Below are 22,869 nucleotides of genomic sequence, written 5' to 3' on the forward strand. Positions count from 1 at the left end.
ATTTAGCATATGAATAGGAGGAAATAAGGCAGAAGAAGGGAGTTATCCAAGCCTTAGGCAAGGGATAAGTGGTAATAGAACTTGGGACTCAGTGATTTTGAGAGTAGAAGACAGTGTGGAGTTTGAATTGACTAACTTAGGGTTCATACTGGAAAGGGAGGAAAAGTGAAGTCAGACTAGGGAAATAGTCTGCAAAAGCAGTGACTAGAGGTCTCAATGAGGGCGAAAAATCCTTACCCATTTTGATGACAATTTCTGTATGTTTTATAACAATCTGGACAACAGGCATTTTTCATCCATTTGGTGTTTCCTATGTGACTAGGTAGGCAAAACTCAAGTGATTAAGGTTCTCATTTAGGAGGCTCGGAAATGTTGTAGGAACTGATACAAACAGCCCACTATCATCCATAAACAAGAGTGTTTGGAGACTTCCCCCAAGCCCTCTTTGACTGGAATTTTCTGTTGGATTTCCTCCACAGCAGCGCTAAATGTCTCTCCCTTGTTGGATAATAATGATCAGAAGTTGTCTTTCAGACTCTCACGACGAATTTTGACAGGCACATGGGCACAACCTTACCAGAAATGAACTTCTACAGTTTTCTCTACTCAATCAAATGCTTTCTTGTTGTTAATAATCAACAAACACACGATCTCGACGTTTTAAAATGTGGCAGAGGCAGCGCTGAACTCTGGGTGTTCTTGATTTCAGGGCCTTAAGACGCTATTTCGGGCAATGTCTCCCGTTTTAGAATTACTTCCATAATATATAATAGCAGTTCCAAATATCAAAAATGTTATCACGTCCATGAGAGGCATAATTTTCAATGAATTAAATATATTATGACTTGCTGCATTTCTGAGGCACTTTAGGGTCTCTTATAAGCGGGGTATTTATCTCCAAGTATGAGCGGGGTACACATACAAATACCCGGCATCCCTAGGGATAGAAATCGCCTCTGGCTCCGGGACACGCCTACTTTGCACCATGGCTCTCTCCTGTATGTCACCAGAGATGGAGGGCTCTCCCGACTCGACTTTTCAGGGCTCTTTCCTTTGCTTGAGGAGGAAACTGAGGAGGCCGGGTGGGGAGATGAACCCGAATTTAAAGGAGGCCCTGGTGGCTGGACCCATACACGCCTTGCTAAAGGCTTCGAAAGCGCCTGGCGGAAGTGCACGGATTTCCCGCCCAGGTCGAGCCTCGATCTCGTTTTTTTTTTTTTTTTTTCAGGTGGGGAGGAAGGGAGAAAAAGCGATGGAGTCGATCGATGACTCTCTCTTGGATTGCTCTTGCCTGCGCCGCAGCCGCCGTCGCCCCGCCCCGCAGACCCGCTTTGTCGTGCACAGAGCAGCAGCAGACTCGCCTGGTCCCGCCGCTCCACAGAAGGTCTGCGCTTAGCCAGCACAGAGAAAATGGTGCGTCCGGGGGAGCATGGAAGGGGAGCGGGTGAGGGATCCTGGGGGGGACCCCGGAGGCCTGGGCGAAGAAGCGCATCCCTCCGGGGATTGGGGCGAGCTGGCGGGCATAAGTTGACCGGGCTCCTCGGCCTGGTGGGGAAGCCGTGATTCAGCATGTCGGGCCGGATGCTGGCCCGGCCTCGGCCTCGGCGCTTGCGGCCTGCTGCTGCCCGCCCTCCCGCCGGTGGCCCCGGTCTCTCGGCCTCCGCTCCTTGCCCTCCGGGACCCGCGTGGGTGGAATTCCCGGGGGGTCTGTCCCCCACGGGTCACCCCGCTTTACGACCCAGCCTTCCTGTCCAACCCTTTGACTTCCGGGGAAACAGACCCAGAATGGGAAAGGGCCTCAATTCTCTGACCCCTCGGGCCATCACTGACTGCCGGGACAGGGCCTCAGAAAAGACCATTCTGTCCAATCCCCCCTGCACTCTCAAATGAGTTTATTGTAAAGCGCACGGATCCCCCTCCTCCTCCTCATTTTATTATAGGAAACTGACCAGAGAGGAATATGAGTATTCGTGGCAGGGTCATTAGTGGCAGAGCCCTCGACGCCCCCCAGGCACTGCATCCTTTCCGTTCCCCCGCTGTTGTACTTGGACTTGCCCATCTCAGGGTCCCCGGAAGCTTCTGACACCGTCCCAGGGAGTCTTGGCAGAGGAAGCACTAAACCCATACACAGGGAGCCCCCGACTCCTGCTGGTGGCGATTGTTGTATCCTCGTTTTCTATCATCAGCGCAACCTTTCTGCTTATTGCCCTTACTATGCAGCCTGTTCAAGGGAATGTGCCCTCCCTTTGCACGATCTCTTGTCAGATGGTTTATTTTGCCCTGGGTTGGTGGGAGTACCCTTAAAAACTATCGTGAAAAGAGCTGCTGGTTTGAAGTTAGGGGATCTGGGATCAAATACACAAAGGTAGGCAACTGCTGTATATAGCCCTCTCTGGTTTTGCTTCTTCCTCTCTAAAAGCAGGGGGCTTAAACTAAGATTTCTTAAAATCTCTCCTATCTCTGTGAACCATGAGCATTCTGTTAACTGAGTTGGAATATTATGGAAATTTGAGAGAGCCTATATGTTTAACAACATGGAAATGTTTTGTATGATTTAACATGTACATTTAATATATTGATTACCTTCTCTATGGATGGGAGGAGGTATAGGGGAAGAAAGAATTCAGAACTCAAAAAATTTTTAAATGGGTGTTAAAATTTTTAAAAGTGTCATTGGAAACTATTCAATGAAATAAATATATTTCGAGGTTAATATTGAAAATTATTGTTTTTTTTCTCATTTTTTTCCTTTTTGATCTGATTTTTCTTGTGCAGCATGATAATTGTGGAAATATGTGTAGAAGAGTTGCACATGTTTAATATATATTGGATTACTTGCCTTCTAGAGGAGGGGGGCAAAGGGAAGGAGAAAAAAATTAGAACACAAGGTTTTGCAAGGGTAAATGTTGAAAACTATACATAGGTTTTGAAAAAAAATTATTTAAAAAAAGAAAATTAATTAGAAAAAAAAGGATACGTGTTGTTAGATCAACAGCTAGGATTTGCAGTAATGCCCTTTATACTTAATGCAGTTTTTCCTTTGCTTTCAGTTTCGTAACCAGTATGACAATGATGTCACTGTTTGGAGCCCTCAGGTAAAAAAAAAAAAATTCCTCTTTCTTTCGATTGATGGAAATATCTTGGCAATTTTTAAACTATATTAAGAACACATCTCATGAGATCCTGTCATGTGGCATAAATCTCATTGACTAAATGGAAGGTGATAGATTTCTGCAGATATTTCTGAAACTTTTGTATTTTTTACTAAATTGGAAGCTAAGCAAAAAAATTGAAAGACTTGATTTAACTATATACATATAATAATACATTAATTTCACATTACAGAGTTTCTAAAATATTTATTATGTCCTCTTTTTTTCTTTTTTAGGGCAGAATTCATCAAATAGAATATGCAATGGAAGCTGTCAAACAAGGCTCAGCTACTGTGGGTCTGAAATCAAAAACCCATGCTGTACTGGTTGCTTTGAAGGTAAGTAAAGTAGAAAGTTGAATTTTTAGAATAAATATTTCACCTTCTTAGAAACCATGACAACTTCAGATTTCATTGTAGAATAACAGACTAAAACTTGTTTTCTTTTTCTTTATTGTCTCCACATATGTAGAGGGCACAATCAGAACTGGCAGCTCATCAGAAAAAAATTCTACATGTTGATAACCATATTGGAATTTCAATTGCTGGGCTCACTGCTGATGCTAGGCTCTTGTGGTGAGTACGGAGTGTTCGGGGGCCATTTCTGTGCTAGGAGAATAATGTCCTTTCTGAGTTGTGTAGTGACGAGTTTTGCCAAATGATACTCAGATTAGCATTTACTTTTTTGAGAGATGGCCAAAACCACATCTTAAGGGCTATTATTTAGCTGCTGTGGAGGAGGCAGTTTGACAGAGTGCCAAGCACTGGCTTTGGAGTTCTCTCCAAGATAGAGGGCTCGGACCAGATCAGAGGAGTCGCATCCAGGCCACCTCCTGCCTGAACCAGATGTGCTTGTAGTTGGCAGATAGAAGTCAGCGGGCTCCACTTAAGTTTGACATCAAACCTCTAGGCGATCTCTAACAGCTCTTTCCAACTTATTGTGATTCCACAATCATTTGAGGGAGGGTGATTATGCTGTCTGAGCCAGACCATGTGGAGTATTGGGGAAGAGACCTGAGTGGAACCCCAGGCAAGTCATTTAATCCTAATATTAGCACCTGCCTTCCAGGATTGTTGAGAAGATCTAGTGAGACAATCATAAAGCCCTTAGCGCAGAATCTGGCACCAAGCAGCTGCCTTGGAAATGTGAGCTGCTACCATTCTTACTGCCTGTGGGATGCTAGACAAGGCACTCGACTTCTCTCAGCCTTAGTTGCCTCATCTGTAAAATGTAGATAATAGCACCTGCATCTCAGAGTTGTTGTGAGAATTAAACTAGATGATGTATGTAAAGTGCTTTGCAAACCTCAGAGTGCAGTGTCAATGTTAGCTATTATCTAAACAGCTATCACACACCTGGATGAGAATCCCAACTCCTATATTCAATAACTTTGAACAAGAGTTTGACAAGGATTTTTAAGCACCTACTATGTGTTATGTTCTAGGCTTCTAGAATGCAAAGTCAAAGAGGAAACTTGTCCTCAAAGTGTTTGCATTCTATGAGTAGAAAATAACATGGAAATAAAAAATTAAATACAGACTATTTATCCACTCATTTCTGTGGAAAGGGCACAGGTGTAAAGGAATTTTGTAACAATGGAATGAGAATTCCAGAGGGTAATGGAAGGTTATGAGAAAATGGGATGATTTGAGGAAAGGTGAGCACATAGTACCATAGAATCACAGTGACAGAGAGACATGGGGCACTAGACTGTTAATCTTTCATGGTAGTGATGCTTGTCCATCCAAGAGGGAGAGGAGAGCTGGTGTGTTTATCTGGAGGAGCCAGAGGTACTCCTGCTTGATGGTCAAAGCAGAATATTGTATCCTGGGCCTGACTGGTTATGATTCCTAGTTACAGTTTCCTCTGGCTTTAGTGGTTTCCTAATTAAGTGGAGAGGAATTGATATCAGATATTGCTAAAAGAGAGCTTCCCCTTCCTTCACATCAGATAGACAATAAGGAAGAAGGGTTTTACTTGTTTGATTTTTTTCTTTTCTTTTGGGACTCTGCCCAAAAAAATATCAGCTTATCTTTTAAAAATAATATCCAACATATGCTTTTTTTATTTTACTTAGGAATCACAGTCAACAAACAAATTTTCACATGTCAATCAAGGCAGAAACTCTTATTCAGATAATCCATTTTGGTCATAGAAAGTGAAACAGAAGCCTCATGTTTGCTTTCATCTAGGTAATAAGAGTTTTGTCTTCAACTCAGATACATATATAAACATCCACTTACACCCAGAAAGCAGTCTCTAAAAAAGTATACCATTTTAGCCACCTATTTATTTTTGTGAATAACTAGCCGAATATATCTTTTAATGGTGACTTATTTCTCTGCAGCTATAAAATTAGTCCAAATTACATTTTGAGATGTAGAGGACTTATTTACCAGTAATATTTTGCATTATATATAATACCTCTGTTCTTTTTAGAACTGTTTTGAGTCAGACAAACACTTCATTCAGTTTGACATTAGCACTGGGAGAAGGATTGTGGTGGGACATAGTTGTCTTCAAAAAGTTAAAGATGTTTTCCAGATATCCCCAATTTCCCTTAAATTCATGCATGACAAATCCATAAGAGGATATTTTATAAACCCTTCTTAGGCATATATGTGAATGTATATCAAAAAAAAAAACATTTATTACACATCATTAATATTTTCAACAGTTTGTTTTGCCACCCTCTAAAGTAGCAATTCTTAGAGCATTGGACTGTACAATTCAAATAATATTCTAGAATGATGGAGAAGGAAGTGCTTTTACGCTTTAAGTGTTCCCTGTTTCTCTGAGATTTATCAAAGAAATCTATGTTGATGCTTTTTGAATATTAGGTAGTTGGGCTGTAGTTCTGGAGACTTTATTCACATCCCTTTTGTCTTAACATCTTTCCATAATTAAGTTTTGGCTATTTTTACTATGTCCTTGTGCAAAATTTTTTTCCTAGAACTTTAGAGTCTTGGTCCAATCTTCTTGTGATTAGTGACAGATGCAGGATTGAAAGTCAGAGCTCCCGAGTCCTGCCCTGGCATTTTTCCTATCATACTGCTTTGCTGATCTCTTCAGTTGCTTTCTTCTGTCCAAGGTGCTCAGGCATGACTCGCACCTTTGGCACAAGGGCTGCCGACCCCCTTTCAGGGCTACTCTTCCACCTGTAGTGTCCGCCTTCACCCAGCTCAAACCAGGGCTTCAAGAAGCTGCAGCCTGGGCCGCAGCCACACTCACTCAGTCTGGTCACATAACCCTCGGGCCTGTGAGGACTGAGCCCTGAGGAAGGGGGACGAGAACAGTTTGTTCCAATGACCATGAAGGTGGCTAAAGCGGGTGTTTTGGAACCTTTAGAGCTTGACCAGCATTAAATCTGCCCATGCCATCCATTGGCATTCCTGGCATCCCTACTTGTCTTGCCATTGGACGTTGATGGAACATTAGGAAGAGAGAGAGGCTGACACCTCAGTACAACTCTGCCTAACCTAAATCCAGTTCTTCTGCGAGTTGAGATGTTACCCATGGTGTCATTGGTTCTCCAAACAAAGGACAAACAACCCTTTTGTTGAGGGGCGGCAGCTAAAAAGGAACACAACAGGCCGATAGACCGTAGTTTCCTACAGGTTTTTTTCTGGTTCCCAAGTTTTTGCTGGTGCTTAGCATTTCCTAGGCCAAAGACTCTGTCCCAATTAAACTCTTTACCAGTTAAGTGATTAGTGGGTAGCCCTCGGATGTTGGCTTTATCTTGGCCCCAGCGCAATAAAAGCGAACTCTCAGCAGTGACTACTCAGCCCCTTTCCTCAGCTGTAATTTCATAAGTATAACAGTACTTGTGAATAGTAAATATACTGCCTTGCATCTGCTGCTCATTATGAAGTTCGGCTGCCACTCTTTGAGCTCTTCACACATCCTCAGGTGCTCTTCACGTAGTTTATTCGATAAAATGCAGCCATTATTGGTTGAGGACTTGTAGCATGCTGTATGCTTGTGGCAGCTTGGCACTCTGCTCCTAGGAGAGCTCAGGGTGAGCTGCCAACTTGGAAGGTTCACTGCGTACTTTCTTCTTCTAGATTACTTATAAAAAATTAAAGATCAATTTGGCCCTAATATTCATCTCTGCAGTGGGTGGTCCTGTTTTTATGGGCTTCTGGAGCACCTTCATTTTTCATAGGCTCTGATCACAGCATGTTATACATCTATTTTAATTTGGAACACATTTATCTGAGTGCTTGTTTCTTCTCCTGTACACAGAGCCATCCCGGTGTTCTGTACCTTCACAGGAAGGGGGTCGGGTATCCTAGGCCCTGGATACTCTTACTGATGTACACACTTACTGATCCCATTCTACAAATATTTACTAAGTGCCCTCCAGTGAAAATCTCCTGCCAAGGACTGAGGGCACAAAAACGAATCGGGGCCTGCCCATCATTAAGTAAATATGAAGAATGATGCACTGTGGGGCTGGGAGAAGGCAGGGCGGAGGCCTTGTGGAAAGAAGGGAATCCCCAAGGGCCAGCAGGCAGCAGAGGAAGAGCCATGCTGGTGTGCTTGGAGTCTGTTGTGAGTGAGGGGGGGTCACATGATACATCAGATGGGTTAGTCAGCCAAACAAAAGACTGTGTTTAATCCTAACGGCCACAAGGAGCCACTGCAGCTCCTTGAGGAGAGCAGACATGGTCAGGGCTTTCTGGGGAGAGGGGGAGGGGCTGGATAGGAGAGAGAATCTGCTAGGGAAGGATAGCTGGGACAGGATTGTGTATTTCAGGAAAGACAATGAAAGTCTGAACTAAAGGAACGGTGGACTGGGGAGAGAAGACAGGAGAGGAAGACCAGGAGTCCCAGGACTCCTTATTTTGGGAGTTGAGTGATACCTCAACAGGAATGCAGAAAGTGGGGAAAGGGGAAGAGCCACTTTTTTACAGACCTAGGAGGTTTCGAGCTGGAAAGGCCCCTTCATTGTACAGATAGGACACTGAGGCCTGCCTGGCCTTCTGCCTCTGAGTCCAGTGCATTCTCTCCCAACCATGCTGACACACTGAATTAAGCCTCATCCCTTTGGGACATTCAGACAGATGCCCAGCAAATTGCGGCAAGGTAGTAAGGTCACCGAAACAACCCAGGGAAGAAGCTTGACTGAGGCACACGGATAGTGAGAATAAGAACCAACTTGGCAGGAGACCACAGCAGCTTCTGTTCATGAAAAAATGGAAGCAGATCAATCAGAAATTACTTTTACCTTTCAAGAGTCATACTGCCTTCTCATCAGACATTTTACAGGTTCCTTCTTTACTTTTCAGTGGAAACAATCTGCCCTTGTAGATAGAGAACAGGAAATTTTGGCCCTTTATTGGTCAAGAATCCTTCTGTCATTGATGAAAGCAATGTACCTCTTTTTAAAATCATTAATGAAAATGCTGTGTCATTTGAAAATAAAGATGTAATTTTTCCCATCCAAGTTTATAACAACATCTTGAAGGATTTCTATATTCCAAATTAAGAACTATAATTCTATATCTATATTTCTAGCATATATCTATAATTCAGTACATTTACCTTTATTTGATTTAATAATTCTGACCTGTTGGCTTCAAAAGGGAATCTTCTTAATTTTTTCAATGTCTAAAAAGAATCCCCAGAGCTGTGTAAAATTAAACCAACATAGTCATTTGGAGAAACTGTCTTGGGTTCTAAAATTCTACTTTTTTTATTTGTTTTCTAGCAACTTCATGCGTCAGGAGTGTCTGGATTCCAGATTTGTGTTTGATAGACCTCTTCCGGTGTCTCGCCTAGTTTCTCTAATTGGAAGCAGTATCTTTTTGTGTTAATAGTTATGGATATGAGCTTGGAGGTTGTAAATGTGTTTAAGACAAGTGATTTGGTTGTCTCTGACCACATCCTTGAAAGCGACTGATGTTGCCTAGAATCGCACATATATGTATATATGCACATACTGTTCATGGAGCCATGTGGCAACTGGAGATTTTAAGTCCCAGCAGACTATCCCAAATAATCTTTAACATCCATGCATCTTGAAAGTTCTGCACCATGAAATGGCATTCCTGCATGAGAAGAGAGTCCTTGGGAATTTATGCTTTGATTTTGTGAAGACCCCAAAATGAATTTCTATATTCTTTTAATCTAAAGGGAAAATTCAGACCACTGTTTTATCAAACAAAAAAATGAGGTGATTTCACAAATTTATACTGGCATATGAGGGGGACTTTGATCGTTTGTCATAAATATGGTATAATTTAAGAGCTAAACCATGATATCCCAAGAGTCACATGGTTTCCTTAGATTAAGGAAGACATCTTGAAAAGAAACAGTCTGTTTATGCATATTTAGTTAGAGTCTTTAACTAGATTAAGAGACCCAGATACCAACACAGCGTTACGGCCGGAGACCATATGGCGTGGGACTGCTCATTGCTGGCTATGATGTAAGTACAAACTCATCTCTATTGAATGAAATTAAATGTTTAAAGTAGCTTTATGAAGTACTTTTTGTCTCATAAACAGATATAGATATAAGCCCATAATCTGTATCTGCATATTTTTAATCACAGGCAGTGCAGTAAAGTCGGCAAGATTCAGATTTAGTCCTGCTTCTTACACTTACTGGCTCTGTGACCATAGGCAACTCATTGGAGTTCTGTGTGCCCAGGCAACTCCCTTGAACTTTTCGGTTAAGTCGTAATGAAGCAGGTGGAAGGAGTTCCCACACTAGAAGTCCTTCTGCTGCTGACATAAATCTAAAATCCTTTGCCTATTCATATGTATACTAATAACCACTATCTGAAGCAAAAAGGCACATTCACATTTTGACTTACTGAAATGTTTAAAGAGTAGCATGGTTGACTTAATTGAGTTTTTATAAAACTTTATTTTAATCAGAAAAGCTTTTTTTCAACTTTGTTTCAACTACTTTATTGAAAATCTTTCTGAACTGTGAGTCTACTTTTCTGCTATAGTAGGTATAGTGTCCTGAAGAAAAATTTTGAGTTCTTAATGTTAGATATTTTGTTATCTTTGAACTGTCATTCTGAGCTTTATTGGTAATTATATGGAATAATAACTTTAAAAGGTACTTAATAACAATTACACCAATAGCTAGCATTTTTCCCCATGTTTTTAGGTTGCCTAGGATTTTATAGTTAATATCTCATTAGATTCTTACAGCAATCCTGGGAGATTAGTGCTCTTAATATCCCCATTTTACAGATGGGGAAACTGATACAGGCAGCAGTTATGTGACTTGGCCAAAATCACTCTGCTACCAAGTGTCTGAGGATTTGAACTCAAGCCTCCTGACTTCAGGTTCATTGATCTGTCAGATTCAGCAGTTTGAGCTGAAGGCTTATACGCTGAGAATTGGATTAATAGGCTCATATAGATGGGGAATTCTTTTTTTTTTTTAATATTAAAACCACTGGTGTAAGCATGTTTTCCATACATATTTTCTGCAAAACAAAACCAAAACTGGTAAACATAGTTGTGGTTGGGAGTTTGCTATAATTTATCTCCTTGGAGGCGTTTTAGTCTGTCCATAAATTGTTTTCTTATTTAAGCAAAATTTATCTTTTTTCCAGATTACGAAGTGAAATTATCATGTACTTTGTATTTAAGAAATTGAAAAAGAAATTTTAAAACTGCATTTAAAAAATTAAAAAGGGAAATTAAGAAATTAAAAATTAAAAAATTTAAGAAATTTTAAACTTTTAATCGCATTATACCCCGATTTATTATAAACATCATGGAATTTTTTTTCATGCATATTAAGCTTAAGCAATTAACATGTATTTTTTTCTTTTTGCAGGATATGGGTCCTCACATCTTCCAAACTTGTCCATCTGCAAACTATTTTGATTGTCGGGCTATGTCCATTGGAGCCCGTTCACAGTCTGCCCGTACTTACTTGGAGCGGTGTATGTCCAAGTTTAGTGACTGTAAGTCATATTGTTGTTCTTTTTCAACTTGTTCTTTTTCAACTCTTTAATGAGAGGGTGAAAGCTACAATCCTTTAATGAAGAAAATTAACAACCTTATTATGAAGGCTCCCTGTGCTGAAGTGTCCTGCCACAGATATAACCTACTTTCCTTCCTCTGCCCCTGCCATATTTTGGTCTTTATGCCTACTCAGAGGGCTTTCTAAAAGCCTGAGATTCTGCTCCTTCAGCTAGCCAAGCCCATAATCTGACAATAATCAGCATCTTTCAACTTACAACAATTGAGAGAGAAAGACTATTAAAAAAAGGGAGCTAAGAATGAGATTAACAAAAAGCTATACTTCCCTATAGTGGGGAAAAGGGGTAGAAAATAGGAAAGGAAAGACTAGAGGTAAGGCATATTAAAATTCCTTAAGCCTTTTTTCTGATTTCTTTTTTATCACTGAGTCCATTTTGACCTTCATATGTAAGACGTTTTGGAGAGAAAATAGCAAGAACTGAGTGAAATTAGAGAAGTAAATCCAGGAGGCAGCACTTGCCTGGCAGGCTCATTCTTTTTTTATTTTACTGTTTTCAATTATTATGTTTTGTTTTAATTTTAATTTTTAATAAATTTAATTTTTATTTTCAAAATACATGCAAAGATAGTTTTCAACATTCAACCTTGCAAAACCGTGTATTCCAAATTTTTCTCCTTCCCTTCCCCCCATCCCCTCCCCTAGACAGCAATCTAATATATAGGATCAACATGAGCAATCCTTTTATACATATTTCCACAATTATGTTGCACAAGAAAAATCAGATCAAAAAGGAAGAAAAAATGAGAACGAAAACAAAAAGTAAGCAAACAACAACAAAAAAGGTGCAAATATTATGTTATGATCCACATTCATTCCCCATAGTCCTCTCTCTGGATGCACTCTCTCCATCACAAATCCATTGGAATTGGCCAGAATCACCTTATTATTGAAAAGACAGGCTCATTCTTACAGCCTAGCTATACAGACTGTGTGTTTTTATAACCCAAAACCTCAGTTTAACCTCACATAGTAAAACAAACTGAAGAAACCATCAAGTATTTTCTCCAGAAGGCAAGCTTAATCTTGATTGATCAGGTGCTGTTGATGAGTTTTTTTTTTTTTTTTAATTATAGTATTTATGACTAGTTATTGATTTTGATGGCTGGTTTGCCTGATAAGTGATAAATATTTGGGCAAAACATGGATTTAAAATAGCAGGTTTGATAAATGGAAGTTTGACTTGTAAGGTAAAGCAAATTCAGTTATTTTTGCCCTTATAGGCAATTTGAATGAGCTGGTGAAGCATGGTCTGCGTGCCTTACGGGAAACACTTCCTGCAGAACAGGACCTAACTACAAAGGTAAATTTCACTGTTTTTCAGTTACATTCCATTCGTTAATGGAATTGACATGAAATTAATGGAATTGACATGACATCAATGAAATTAATATCATGATGCTGAAATAAAAGTCATATAGCTTGTTTTAGATTGGGAAGAGGTAACTTGGCTTGTCTTCTCACCATACAGCTGTACCTTCCAACCCCAATTTTCCTAGCCCTCTTCCCAGATGGCCATAATCGAGTAAACATTTTAACCTGTCTGGGGCTTAATTTTTCTAGCGAGAGCTTTTAAGAGAAAGCACTGTACATCTAAAGTTTTGTATGATTTAGTTATTTATATTTATCATATTTTTATTATTGTTTAATTATTTATATTATGTGTGCATTATTTATAACAAATGTATTATTTATTATGGTCTGTGTAGTGTTGTAGAAAATGCTGTATTTTTTCCCCATTAATTCTGTAATTTCTTTTAGCTGATAAATCAAAAAATTTTTTCTACTTGCTAGATGTTAAGTTTCCTACTAGGGAGTTGGTAAATTTTACAAGTAGATTATCTAATATTTCACAGAAATCAGAAGAAGGAAGAAATAATGGCTATAGTCTGATTTTTTTTTTTTAAGTTTAACTTTATAAATGATCAAATTTTTAAAATAGATTTTTATTTTTTGTAAACTGTCTATTCCATCCCCTTCTTTTTTTATTTTAAGGCAAAACACATTAAATCCAATAAAGAATTTCCATCTTTCTTTTCTTAATTAGGTGTTTCGTGGCCTGATTTTTGTTTCTGTCTCCAGATGGAAGAGTCAATTTAATAACAGCTTATTGAGGCATTTATAACTTACATGGTATCTTGATATTTTTTTAATTCTGCTTCCCAGAATGTTTCCATTGGAATTGTTGGGAAAGACTTGGAGTTCACAATCTATGACGATGATGATGTATCTCCTTTCCTGGAAGGTCTTGAAGAAAGACCACAGAGAAAAGCACAGGTAGGTCATGGAGCTCCTTGCAAACCAGACTTTTTTTTTCTGTCATGTCCTTTGTAAAATATATATATCTTGCAGTCCCATTAAGACTAAGTAGGAGTCCATGATGGGAAGTTTAGGATCAGGCCCTAATTCTTGTCAATATAATTTTACAAAACAAAAATTACCCCATGTTATTCAGAATTTGGCTTTGTTTACTGTCTGGAGCTAACCACCTGCTGTATAGTTGCTGTTGACTGAATGTCCTCTTTGTGTTTTTCCTCTTCAGCCTGCTCAGCCTACTGATGAACCTGCAGAGAAGGCTGATGAGCCAATGGAGCACTGATTTGTGTCGGCCAGTCTATGTCTATGTTAGCAAGTCTAAAAGGAACACTTCTCTCCATATGCCAGTTATTATCCATGCTTTCAACAAGATGCAGAGTTACAGAATGAGACGCTCTTAGGAATCAGTCCTGGAAGGATTTTCCCAAGAAACCTAACTGAGAGGTTATAACTGGGTGCATTTTCTTTGAGGGAGGATGTAATCATTTTCTAGAAAGAATGGGGTATCAGCACTCCTGTTTTTATATGGGAAACATTTTGTCTTTATGATTTTAAAGGCAACTGTGAAATAAAATTGTTTCAACTGATCATGGTATTTTTTTTCTTTGACAGTTTCATCAAAAAAAACTTTGTCACTTGATGTCTCCATTGTTAGAAGTTACTGTGTGTGATTTTAATTTTCTTGAAATTTGCTTCGCTTAAAGGGAAGAAGTATATGCCCTTTATTCTCGGCCCAAATGAGAGTGACAAGGCAGTGAGGCTGGAATAGAGGATCTGGGGTGGGAGGAACCACCAATTACCTTTAAAAATCACTTTTGGGGGCAACTAGGTTATGCAGGGGATAGAACACTGCCTAGCTGTGTGACCCTGGGCAAGTCACTTAAAGCCCAATTGCCTCAGGGGGAAAAAATCACTTTTTAAAAATTTAAACCTTCCAAATTTGTTTTATTATAAAAAGGAATGATAAGGCCATAAACATCCTGTTTGTTTTCTGCTGATCCTTTCTATGTAAATCACCTATTTTTGTTGGGTTTTTTTTAATGACCCCTTTCAGTTGGGAGAGATAAGAGGTTGATGAAGGATCAGAAAATGTAAATGTAGAAGATGCTACCTGAGCTTTAAAGGAAATTGGACAGCCTCAAATGTGGGGGGAACTCTTTCCCATTCTGGGAAATAGACTCTACCATTACTCAGTTTGTGGATATTTATATAGTTAATAATATTTCAATATTATAAATAACACTGCTATAAGTACTTTTGTACTGTCAGGTCTTTCCTCTTGTCATTAACATCCTTAGGTTGTTCCCACCAGTGAGATCACCAGATGAAAGGAGATGGCCTCTCCTTTCTGTTCTTAAACTTGTGAATTCTTTTGGGTTTTTTTAGGTTATAAGCTTTATAAAAAAGCTTTTAAAATAATAATAACAATAACAATTAATTTAAATAACAATTTTTTAATAACAATAGTTATTTTTCAAAATACATTCAAATATAGTTTCCAACATCCACCCTTGCAAAATCTGATATTCCAAATTTTTCTCCCTCCCCTGGACAGTAAATAATCCAATATAGGTGCACTTCTTGTAAATGTATTTCCACATTTATCACGCTGTACAAAAAAAAAAAAAAAAATGTCAAGAGGAAAAAAAATGAGAAGGGGGAAAAAACAAGCAAACAAACAAAAAAGGTGAAAATGCCATGCTGTGATCCACACTCAGTCTCTCTGAATGTGGATGGCTCTCTCCATCACAAGTCTATTGGAATTGTCTTAAATCCAAGAGCCAAGACCATCAAACTGGTGAATTCTTAATCTTAATCACCAGTTACTGATCTCTTGGCTGGCCTCTTAGTACTATTGTGCAACATTAAACTCATTTTGGCCTAAATACACTTAAGAAAGTTAAACTTGTAAAAAATCACAGCCCAAAGACCCATGCTAAAAGTGAAGGTTATTTGCTAGTTTGGCCTTAATGGTGATAGCTGATGTCTAGGGAGCTTTATAGTTTGTCCGGGACTTTGCCCACAACAATCCTGTGAGGCGGATGGTGCAGGTTCGGGGAGACTCATTTTTGAGATGAAGAAACAAGTTTAGAGAAGTTAAGCCAGGGTCTCCAGGTGAGTCAGCACTGCCCACCATCTCTCCTCAGACTAATGCAAACATCCCTGGACCCTGAATGCAAGAACCTTGGGAATACCAATGATTTAGCCACTGTCCTCAGCCATTTATCCTGAGAAGCAGCTCCTGTGGACAGCAGACCAACAACCCATCCTTCAGCGCCTCCTAGTACCACTCTAAGAGAGAGGCTGTACTCAAGCCACTGTTATCACCTCCATCAGGGCAGAGCTTTGGGATTAGCCAGGCAGGACCCTCAGCCATGACTCTGGACAGCAGCCCCTGTGAGGTACAGCCTGGTCACTGAGCTCCTACTTTAGACACGGCCGGTGTGATGCTGGACCAGTGAATTGGGCTCCTTATCCATAGAATGGGGATATTACTTTGGAAACCCATGCAGCACTCTGGGTTAGTTGTTGCTATTATTTATTATGTATGTAACAGGTTAACTAGCATGGTGAGATTGAAATTGACATAGGAACTGGTTGAATTAATAGGATTTCTCAATCACTATCAATATTGTCTAAAGTTATTTTGTCATGTGTAATTGGGAATCGATTTGGGGGTTTTTGGCCCTGGAAAGCAGAACTAAAGACAATTGGAAGGTACAAAGGTGGAGATATAAAGAAATACTTCCTAACAATGCTGTGTAAAAGTGTAAGGAGCTACTTTGAGAGATAAGTTTCTTGAAGATCTTCAAGCTGAGATTGTATGACTTTCTCAGAGATCTTCGTTTTAGATTTGGAAGGAACCTTAAAAATCAAGTACTTCAACATTCCCCTCCACCCGTTTTACAGATGAGCATACCCAGTCCCAAGATTTTTTTTTTAATTGCCTTTATTTTTCATTTTTTAAAAATTATCTTACAAGAAGCACCTTAATATGAGTGCCTGTTACCTCCTACTACCTATTATCTATAATTTAGCCTTCTGTATCTTGTTTGTACACAGTTCTTTGTATGCTGTCTGTACCAAGAAACTGGGTTCCCTTGAGAGGACTGACTTTGCTTTTCTTGGATATCCCCAGTTAAGTAGTAATGGTTGTTTCATTGACTTGTCAGTGACTAAAGAACTGAAATGATTTGCATAAAGTCACAAGGTTATATAAGTAAGCTGGGATACAAAATCTCATTGTTTTCCACTATAGTGTACTGGGTTGGGACAGAAGATCTCCTGGGGTTCCTTCTAGCTCAGATTTTATGGTGCCATGATTTATGCCTCTGATCGCATCTAAAATTGATCAAAACCACTACCTTGTCACTAAGCATAGAGCCTAGATGGAAAACTCCTTGAGGGCAGGGACTGTCTTTTGTGTATTTTTTGCATCCCTCATGCTCACCATAATGTCTGGCACATAGAGGATGTTTAATACATGTTGACTGATTGATTGCTAAGGATAGAGGGCACAAGTATAAAAATGAAACTCTGCCTTTAAAAGAGTTTACTACAAATCTAGTAGAATCAGATGTGACAAATAGCAAATAGAAGGTTCGTGATCCCATTTGGGGTTTTCTTGGCAGAGATACTGGAGTAGTTGGTCATTTCCTAATCAACTCATTTTACAGATGAGGAAATTGAGGCAAACGGTGAGGTGACTTGGACAGGATCACACTGATAGTGTCCTTAGGCTAGATTTGAACTCAGGAAAATGTTTTCCTAACTTTAGGTAACATCCAGCTATCTCCTATATCAGGAATAAGGTAAAAGTTGTAAGAGATTTCAAGAGGAAAAGATCACTTCTAATTAGAGAGATAAGGAAAGATTTTGTGAAACAATAGGCATTGACCAAGAACTGGTCAAAAGAAAGGAAGAAAGATTTCATTCAGGAGGAATGTAGGTGTTGACTTACCCAAGGTTATATAAGTGTCCTTCGAAAAGAAGTAGGGTGAGAAAGGAGAAGAATGGGTAGTCCAATTGGACTTAAACAGAATATATAAACGAGGATACTATGATAAAATAAAGAAAAGTAGATGGGCCTATATTTGAGGGAATTTAGAGAATATTTTGTTCAAATGTTTCAAATATTTTATAAATAATTAAACCTGGGGGCAACTAAGTGGTGTAGTGTGGATAGAGCAACAGTCCTGAAGTCAGGAGGACCTGAGTTCAAATGTGACCTCAGACAGTTAACATTTGCTAGCTGTGTGATCCTGGGTAATTCACTTAACCCCAATTGCCTCAACAAAATAAATAAATAAAGCCTATAAGTAAATTTATAGATAATTAAAATTAAATGTTCATTTTATGGATAATGCAATGCCAAGGAAGTTTAAGTGATTTTCAGAGAACAGATGTATAGACCCAAAGAGTTGGAAGGGACCGCAAAATCCATCCGATCTAACACAGATCTGGTCCAAAATATCTTCTGATCCCAAGCTTATGCTTGAAGAATTTCAGGGAAGGGAAATCCACAATTTCTTGGGGTAGATTCCCCTCTGTGGTAGATCTAAGAAGTTTGGTTTTTAACTGCGCTCTGAAACCAAGCCAAACAAGTCTAATCTATTTTCTGCATAGTAATACTCCAGCTACTTAAAGGCAGCTTTCATGTCCCCTTTAAATATTTTCTTCTCTCTAAACATCCTTAAGGTGTTTCAAAAGTTCATCATCTGTGGGAAAACTGGAACACTGATGCTTTGTTGTTGGAGCTATGAACTTCTCCCACCATTCTGGAGAGCAATTTGGATCTATGCTCAAAGGGCTATCAAACTGTACATACCCTTTGACCCAGCAGTGTCTCTTCTGGGCCTGTATCTGAAAGAGATCATAAAAAAGGGAAAGGGACCCACATGTGCAAAAATGTTTGTGGCACTCCTCTTTATAGTGGCAAGGAACTGGAAATTGAATGGAGGCTCATTAGTTGGGGAATGGCTGAATAAGTCATGGTATATGAATGTTGTGGAATATTATTGTTTTATAAGAAATGATCAGCAGGTTTTTGGAATGGAAAATGCCATCCATTTCCAGAGAGAGAACTGTGGAGACTGAATGTGGATTGAAGCATAGTATTTTCACCTTTTTTTTCTTTCATTTTTTTCTTTCTCGCGGTTTTTCCCCTTTTGGTCTGTTTTTCTTGCTCAGTATGAGAAATACGAAAATATATTTAAAATATTGTAAATGTAAAAATTGCTGTTTTGGAGATGGGGGAGGTAAGGGACAGAGGGAGGGAGAAAAAATTCGGAACACAACGTCTTACAATAAAGCATATTGAAAAATATCTTTACATATATTTGGAAAAATAAATACTATTGAGAAAAAAAAAGTTATCAGGACTTATCACTTGATAAGTTGGAGAGTGTCCCAATGAGATTGCCTTTTTAAAGGGTTTCAAGATCATATTATATAAAGATTGTTTGAAGGAATAGGGGGAATTTTTTTTCTGGGGGAAAAGAACATGATAGCTATCATCAAGTGTTCAAAAACATTTGCTCAAGGATATACACTTCTCCTTCAGAGACCAAATGGTGCCCCTTAACTCATTATCTCCCCACATTCTAAGCTCTCAGAATGATCAATTCTCCATCCCCTCCTTTAGTGCTCTGTCTGGTACGCTCTCCCTCCCATCTCCTGTTCATCCTTTAAAACGCAACCTTAAACCCTGTATTTCCCAGGAAGTCTAGTCAGTTGCACCAGGGTTCATGACAACTCTCTTACACCTTGCGTCTCCCTTAACATTGTTGCTGCTTTATAAATATCCTGTCCTTAGATTCTCACAACCACCCTGGGAGGTGGGCACTATTGTTATCCCCCAGTTTACAAGTGAGGAAACTGAGGGTTACGTGACGTGCCCAGGCTCACACAGCCGGTCTTCCCGACTCCGGGAATTATAGGGTATATCAATGTTATGTTATATATTACATTATGGTGTAATTTCTGGGTTTCTCCAGTGCCCAGAACAGCGCTCTGTAAAGCAGTTGCCCTGAGTGCTGCAAGACAGACGGCTCACCGCACCCCAGCAGCAGACACACAGCAGCCCAACTAGAGCGCTCTCAGGAATGCGCAACCGCCCAGCAGGGGGCGAGTTCCTGGACGGCTCCATTGGTTTCACCAATCAGCGTGAGCGGAAGGGGCGGAGGCGGGGCCGAGGACGTGGGACGCGAAGCAGCACGGCGGAAGGAGGCGTGTCCTCTCCGGGCCTCCGTAGACGCTAGGTGGCTTCGCTCTTGATCCCTTCCACGTCAGCCCGGGACTCTGTGGAGCCGCCGCTGCCGCTGCCGCTGCCGCCGCCGCCGTCACCGCCCCGGGCCAGGTAGCGGGTAGGGGTCCAGGTTGGGCTAGGGTCCGGGCCGCGGCGCCCCAAGATCGGGCCGCGCTGCTTCGCTGGGAAGGAGCTTGAGAGCGGCCTCCGGAAGGGGTCGAGTCCCGGGGCCTGTTCGGCCCTATTCACGGAGCCCTTCCCCCAGGCGAGAATGTGAGGCGGGGAGCGGGATGTCTGTCAGGCCTTTGACCCCCACCCTTAGGGCACTCACCCCCCGCGGCTGACACTCGAAAAGCCGGGGCCTGATCTCCAGCCATGCCTGCGGGCCTAGGCTTCAGTGGCCTCCGAGTTCGAGGGCTAGAAGCCCGGGCCCTGGCCCGGTCGAGGCCGAGCCCCGGGGGGCGTCCGTGCCAGAGTCTCCCTTCCCCGCCTGCTCTTCCGACCTTGCTTGCGCGCCCCTGACTCCGGGCTTTACCTTTGGCGGTCCCCCTCGCGGGGAATGCCCTCGCTCCCCATCCCGCCCCGGCCACAGTGCCAGCCTGGCCCTTCACTCCTCTCCTACCTGTTGTTTGCACGCAGGTGTTCGCTTTAAGGGCATAGACGGGAAGCTCCCTGAGGGCAGGCACTGCTGTGCCTTTTGCCTTTCTTTACGTCCTATGCGCTTAGGACTGGGGAACTGCAGCCGCTTATAATGCATGTGCACCCGTTCACCCCTATCTATATTCACTCATCATCACCAAAAATATCCCTTGGTTCTGTTGCACTTTGAAAACTTAAAAACACTGAACTAGGTAGAATGAAATTGGAATAAGTAAAGAAACAGGGAAAGTAGGTAGAAGACAAATTTTCCTCTCTTTAGGAGAAACTGAGCCTTTGAAAAGAAATGTGATGGGCCAAGGGTCACACAGCTTGTAAACGAAGGATCATAGGGAAAGGGAACAGGAGCCTCTGCCCAGGTCCAGCATTTGCCTCAGAACTGTAACTGTGTATCATAATGCACTCTGTTAAGGCAAAATGCAGGGAGAGAGACTGAATTTGTAAATATTTTTGGAATTTTCCCTCCCAAAGCTGGTTGGCGTCCTCTCTGTAGCTTAATTAATCTTTATTGCCTAAACTGCTGCAAGTTCACATAGGCTGTGTATCAGGCTTAAGACTGGGCAGAAACTGTCTCTTTTAAAGAAATATCAAATACACTTAGAGTACAAGGTTTTCTTCACAGGCGTTTGACATATATATTACTTATATATTCATTATAATGGATTTTATATTTATTCATTCTAATGAAACTTCCTTTGAATCTTAGATTATGATTATTATGAAAAATTGTATTGTGTCTCCTTACCTTGTCCAGCCTGGATAGTCATTGGCCACACACGGGCTAATCTCAGTAAGGATCAGCACAGGAGCTTTGATTTTGCTGCTTCTTCAGCTTGGACCACTTTACCCCCTCCTTAGGCAGCCCAGGGCCTCTCCCTCCCAAAGGCTCACATTATCTGTGCCAAATTTAGTGCTGACACCCAAGTGACTTTACATTAAAAATGTCCAATTTAAGTAGTCCACCAGCCTCAACTTCAGTAACAAGAATCACAGGCATGCAGTGCTGTACGCAGCCAGTCTTAAACTGTTTTAAAGTTATTAAGCACAGCTGAGTATCTTTTATTTGCCAGTTATGTCTATTGGCTTTTTGAAACTTTTTAATAAGTAATGGTATTTTATGCTTATTCTAGAATTTCCAGTATCATCAAAAATACCTATACTGTGGAGTACCCGTAACCAAACACCATGACTGCTGCAGAAAATGTATGCTATACATTAATTAATGTACCAATGGATTCAGAACCACCATCTGAAATCATCTTAAAAAATGACCTTGGTAAGTGAAAAATGGGAAACTTTGATATGGACGTATTTGGTTTTTGTAGCTAATTTATCATTGGAAACAGTAGATTTTAATTTTGTTTCAGTACAAGAGACCCACGAGTTCATCTTTATGGGGACTGACATAGCAGAGCTCACAATCCTCACTAAGGTTTAGTGTACTTTTTTCATGAATTGTGGATGGAAAAAATCATTACGTTTTGGCTAACCTTTGGATATGCTTTTCTGAATGGTCTTCCAGTGATAAAAAACTGTGTGACTCATGTCAAGATCTTTGACTTCTCAGTGCCCCAAGCAATCCTGTAAGCCTGTAAGTCACTGAACGTTTGATGTTCTGCACTTATAGAAAGAGCTTCCACATGGATGATTTCATAGATCCATTTAAAAAAAAAAAAAAGTTGTGAGGAAATCCAGGAACCAGATGGAAGAAACATGGTAGAATGTATTTGGATAAAGAACAGCAGAGGGAGGGACTAGAATGTTATTGTCGTTTCAGTATACTACTGACCACCAAGATAAAAGGGAGAAATAAATGAGCAATTCAGGAAATAGATCTTAAGACTGTCTCAGAGGCTTGAGATCGTAGTGGGGAAGGAGGGGTCACTTATCGAGATGTCTATTAGAACTATTGACTCTAAAAGCAGAGCACCTAATGATTTCTTGATTTGCAATTATTATAATTCTACTCTTCAAAATGTGAAAAAATTCAAGAGAAATTTCTGTTGTGTGCCAGATTCTTACCAACAAGAGTAATTTGATATTGGAGTGTACATGTTGGGAACTTTGAGGAAATGTGATGGACCACTCAATCTTAGAATTCATGATACAGGACAAAAGTATAACAACATTCACCCTAGGTTTTGGGAGAGTAAATTTCAGAGTTAAGAGCAAAGATAAATAGATTTCTGTGACCTAAAAATCTATTGGAAAATATGGATAGGAACTTGGAAGGGACAGGAGCTTCTCAAAATAAGATTCTGAAAACCCAAAGAGAAATAGTTTTTATAAGATTGAAAGAAGTCTCTCTAAAGAGATTGGTGCGAATGCATAGGGAACTTACCAACCAAATTGAATTTTTAAGAGACATGCAAAAGATAAAAAACAAGTACAGGTAATAGAGATTCAATCAATCAGCAAACATTTGTGAAGTATTTACTGTGTGCCAAATACTGGCTAAGCCCTGGAAATACAGAGAAAGAG

At 40.3% G+C, this 22,869-nt stretch overlaps 2 protein-coding genes across 4 annotated transcripts in view; both read left to right on the forward strand.

Annotated features, from left to right (window-relative positions):
- The first annotated feature begins 1,289 nt into the window (after nucleotides 1-1,289).
- PSMA1 (proteasome 20S subunit alpha 1) lies at nucleotides 1,290-14,071 on the forward strand. 2 transcript variants are annotated; one of them, XM_051964498.1, is made up of 10 exons: nucleotides 1,290-1,413; nucleotides 3,051-3,095; nucleotides 3,389-3,490; nucleotides 3,624-3,727; nucleotides 8,866-8,954; nucleotides 9,515-9,585; nucleotides 10,962-11,091; nucleotides 12,392-12,471; nucleotides 13,335-13,445; nucleotides 13,711-14,071. In XM_051964498.1, the coding sequence occupies exons 1-10, from the start codon at nucleotides 1,411-1,413 to the stop codon at nucleotides 13,765-13,767; spliced, it is 792 nt and encodes a 263-aa protein (XP_051820458.1). In that variant the 5' UTR covers nucleotides 1,290-1,410; the 3' UTR covers nucleotides 13,768-14,071. The 2 variants fall into 2 exon arrangements, with proteins under 2 accessions (XP_051820458.1, XP_051820456.1); XM_051964496.1 differs by lacking the exon at nucleotides 1,290-1,413 and having other exon boundaries at nucleotides 2,939-3,095.
- A 5,656-nt stretch (nucleotides 14,072-19,727) lies between these two features.
- The window catches only part of COPB1 (COPI coat complex subunit beta 1), a 38,060-nt gene continuing 34,918 nt past the window's right edge, over nucleotides 19,728-22,869 (forward strand). The window contains exons 1-2 of one of the 2 annotated variants that reach the window (XM_051963960.1): nucleotides 19,728-19,842; nucleotides 21,519-21,664. In XM_051963960.1, coding sequence (XP_051819920.1) covers nucleotides 21,574-21,664 — 91 coding nt within the window. In that variant the 5' untranslated portion in view covers nucleotides 19,728-19,842; nucleotides 21,519-21,573. Of the gene's footprint in view, nucleotides 19,843-19,890; nucleotides 20,005-21,518; nucleotides 21,665-22,869 lie in introns of those variants that run through there. The other variant, XM_051963961.1, reaches the window with a different exon arrangement.

The sequence above is a fragment of the Antechinus flavipes genome, chromosome 6 (genome assembly GCF_016432865.1).
Source record: "Antechinus flavipes isolate AdamAnt ecotype Samford, QLD, Australia chromosome 6, AdamAnt_v2, whole genome shotgun sequence".
Taxonomy (NCBI): domain Eukaryota; kingdom Metazoa; phylum Chordata; class Mammalia; order Dasyuromorphia; family Dasyuridae; genus Antechinus; species Antechinus flavipes.

What these genes read in the sequence shown, in the direction of transcription:
- PSMA1 (XM_051964496.1), top strand. Translation starts at nt 3,027, where the DNA reads ATGCAGTTTTTCCTTTGCTTTCAGTTTCGTAACCAGTATGACAATGAT. An exon ending in TATGTCCAAGTTTAGTGACT is followed by an intron (nt 11,092 to 12,391) that starts GTAAGTCATATT and finishes TTGCCCTTATAG; the next exon opens with GCAATTTGAATGAGCTGGTG. An exon ending in GACCACAGAGAAAAGCACAG is followed by an intron (nt 13,446 to 13,710) that starts GTAGGTCATGGA and finishes TTTCCTCTTCAG; the next exon opens with CCTGCTCAGCCTACTGATGA.